Genomic DNA, 3,786 nt, shown 5'->3' with positions numbered 1-3,786 from the left:
ACAGTGTACTCCAAAAGTACAATGTGTTATACTACTGAAGACGTGTTTATGAGGCAGGGAGAATCATTTCCAATTTCAAAACCACAGCGGTCATTTGGAAGGGCTGGCCACTGACCAAGGTGTACTGCAAAAGTCAAATCCTTTCACTGTTTCACCAATGTTCACTCCACCAGAAGTGCTGGAGGAGAAAGTTCACAAAGGGGCAAATTTTGCTAAGCAAATGACTCAGCCACTTTCCTCAATTCACATCCTGATAGTTTTATATCACCTATCAAAGGCTCCTGTCAACTTCTGTTATTATATAGAGTGAGTAATACAGTGCAAAACTCAGCCCCTTACAGACTCACAGTACAGAACACATTTATGGATTCTGTTGTCAGAATAGCCTCTTAAAACCACATTTACCAGTTTTTTTTTCCCAAATCCTACACAGAAAACTAATGTGTGAACCTAGTTAAGTGAATTTCATGATTTTAAAAAAATCTGAAATAGTACTTCCTGACACAATGATAAAATAGATAGGCAGAGGCGTGGATTTTATGCTAACCAGTCATGCATTTTTGTTGGGTAAAATTCCCTGCCTTAATCAAATAGTCCTTTGGACTCTGGGTGGAGATTGCCTGCTGTTGGCTTACAAGCATTGTTTCAGCTGTTGGTTTAAGATTAAAACAAACTGCAAATATTAAACCAGAGAAGTATGTTTAAGATTATTTAAGCAAATACATTTTTTGTCTGACAACTTTAAAACATCTTTCTTCTTCTGTCCACAACAAACCAGGGTTGTTTGTGCTGGGACCAATGGGCACTCACGTGGCTCGAAGCTATGCCTGCCTGTTTATTAGCAATGTGGAATGGGCTACGTTCCAGTCTTAAACTGGTGTCCACCCCCCACTTTTCCTACACTACATTGATGACTGCACTGTTGCTGCTTCCTGCACCCATGCTGAACTTGTCGACTTCATCAACTTTGCCTCCAACTTCCACCCTGCTCTCAAATTTGCCTGGTCCATTTCTGACACCTCCCTCCACTTTCTTGAACTCTGTATCACTGGAGACAGCTTATCTACTGATGTCAATTGTAAACCCACAGACTCTCACAACTACCTGGACTATACCTCTTCCCACCCAGTTACTTGTAAAACTGCCGTCACCTTCTCTCAATCCCTCCATCCCCACCACATCCCCACCCCAACGTTTTCAATCCAAAACAAAGGAGGTGTCCTCCTCCTTCAAAGAAAGGGGCTTCCCTTCCTCCATCATCAATGCTGCCCTCAGTTCCAGCTCCAATTCCTTAATGTGGCTTGTTAGAAGCTGCAGCTGGATGCGCTTGTCACAGTTGTAGTCGTCATGGATACTGGAGGTCTCCCTGCCTTCCCACATCCCGCAAGAGGAGCATTCCACTATCCTGCCTGTGAATCCTGCTGCCCTAGCTGAGCAGCTATAACAAAGAGAAGGAAAAATTTGAGCTTTTCTTCCTCTTTCTCTGACTGAAGCCTCTCTTCGCAGAAGCCTCAATATCGCCGCTGTGCTCACTCAGATGATTGCCACTGCCTTCCTTTGATGCGCTGTTGCCAATTAATCCCAGACACCGATTGGTCGTTGGTCAAAGCTGTTTTTCACTGTACTGATCTGCTGCTGCCTTTTATCCTCGGGCAGTGGACCTGATTGAAGCCCCCTCCTCTCAAAACTTCCAATGTCCAGATTGGCCACTGGTCAAAGCTATTTAAGTGGGACTCCATCTTAAACGAGTCCGTGCCACTACCAATGGGAAACCCAGAGTTAGTCAGGGAGCAGATGACAGGAGTTGTTTCCATCTGCTCGTAATAGTAGGTGAAGGGAGAAAATGTGATAGTGATGGTAGGTGGGCTAGGAGCACTGTAATTCATGACTAATTTTCATGTTTTGAGAAGTTGAATGTAACATTTTCATATGATTTTGGGCTACAGATCCAGCCTGTGATGAACCCCTTGATCAAGGGCCATGCAGGAGTTATGTTATTAAGTGGTACTATGATACTGCAGCTGATTCATGTGCACAGTTCTGGTACGGAGGATGCGGAGGAAATCAGAATCTCTTTCAGACTCAGGATGAATGCCACAGCAAATGCTTAAAGTTTACAAAGGTGAGTCCCATTCACAGGCTACGTCAAATATCAGTGAGTTTTCTGTGCCAGGTGACTATCATCTAACATGTTCAGAGATCCCCTGCACTTTTTTTGCTCAGCAAGCCCTTCAGTCTTAGCAAAGACGTTGCATCTCATAACAGAACATCAAAACATATTTTTTCTATATTAATACTTTGGAAGAAGAATTGAGGGCAGTGAGGGCACAGAATGAACTTGGGGTGGGGATAGGCGTCTGAGCACTATGACTAAACAGGCTGCATACCAAAATTCAACACTGCCTGCCTAGGCCCCAGCGCAGAGAGTTTCCTGAAGTAAAACTGCAGTGCAAGTCTTGATCCCAGCAATCTACCTGAAGTTGCAATATCCAGCATTATTAGGAGTCGAGGGAGTAGATTTAGGATGGAGAGGAGGAGGAACTGCTTTTCCCAGAGGGTGGTGAATCTGTGGAATTCTCTGCCCAATGAAGCAGTGGAGGCTACCTCAGTAAATATATTTAAGAGAAAGTTGTATAGATTTTTGCATAGTAGGGGAATTAAGGGTTATGGGGAAAAGGCAGGTAGGTGGAGATGAGTCCATGACCAGATCAGCCATGATATTGTTGAATGGCGGAGCAGGCTCGACAGGCCAGATAGCCGACTCCTGGTCCTATTTTGTATGTTCTTATGAGCCATGACTGCTCATTTCTTGAGGAAACAAGGTGAGATGAGAATGCCCTTGATATCAAGGCACCATTTGCCTGAGGAGCACCTAGTGAAACCTAAAATAAACTGGAAAGTATTTGAGCCACTCAGCAGGTCAGGCAGCACAGTGAAGAAAGAAAAATGATCAGCTCCTATCCTGTGATTATAACACAACACAATGTAGTTAATCTGTGAGCAGTTGGGGATGTCACACACAACTCAAATCCTAACTGTTTACTCCATCCTCAAAATAACATGTGTAAAGATATTTCACAAAACAAAGGAGGAAGAATGGATTGGGTATAATACCCCAGCTGTAGCCAGGCAATGTTGATTAGGTAATGCTATAATCACCTTGTTCTTACCCTCTGTCTCCTGGCTAATTAAAAGATATGCCATATGACTTTTTAACCACCTTTAAAATGTGCTGCCACTTTTAGCAGTTCCTAGACACGAACGCTAAGATACTTTACCTAACATGAGGGGAAGGGGGAATTCAAATGATGGAAAGTATGCTAAATCAAAAGAAGGGAGAGAGCATGTGTGTCCAGTAGTGAAGTGGGGGAATAAAAATCAAACCACGACGAAAAAGCAGACAGGAAACATAATCAAGCATGTGCATCTGAAGTTGGAACCAGATTAACTAATAGTTTAATTTACGGTAATAGCTATTACATAAACATGGACTGGAAACTCAATATTTTGGAATTGGGGGAAAGAGAAAGGAGGCAGGCTTGCTTTGTTTCTTTCTTTCTTTCTTTCTTTCTTTCTTTTTCAATCTTTTTATTATTATTAATATCAACAAAATATAATTGATACATAGTAATGGGATTACAAACATACACATTTCAACTGCACATGAAAGAATACATAAGCAATAATTACAGTATAAATGAGTATTCCCAAATCATGAACGATACAATATATAAATAAGCAAGGCAATTCTAGGTATATCATAATAAGTAATTAAAAAATCAGAAA

The 3,786-nt window shown here is 41.9% G+C and overlaps 1 protein-coding gene across 1 annotated transcript in view; it reads left to right on the top strand.

The window, feature by feature from the left end:
- Positions 1–2,241, top strand: part of LOC132395169 (collagen alpha-1(XXVIII) chain-like) — a 59,156-nt gene extending 56,915 nt beyond the window's left edge. Inside the window, exons 16-17 of the mRNA XM_059971466.1 lie at positions 1,947–2,122; positions 2,224–2,241. Of these exons, the coding sequence (XP_059827449.1) occupies positions 1,947–2,122; positions 2,224–2,241 (194 nt within the window). The remainder of the gene's footprint in view (positions 1–1,946; positions 2,123–2,223) is intronic.
- The last annotated feature ends 1,545 nt before the right edge of the window (positions 2,242–3,786 follow it).

This window comes from Hypanus sabinus, chromosome 6 (assembly GCF_030144855.1).
Source record: "Hypanus sabinus isolate sHypSab1 chromosome 6, sHypSab1.hap1, whole genome shotgun sequence".
NCBI lineage: Eukaryota > Metazoa > Chordata > Chondrichthyes > Myliobatiformes > Dasyatidae > Hypanus > Hypanus sabinus.
Note: the sequence above shows the minus strand (reverse complement) of the source record. Positions and strands in the feature narration are given on the sequence as shown.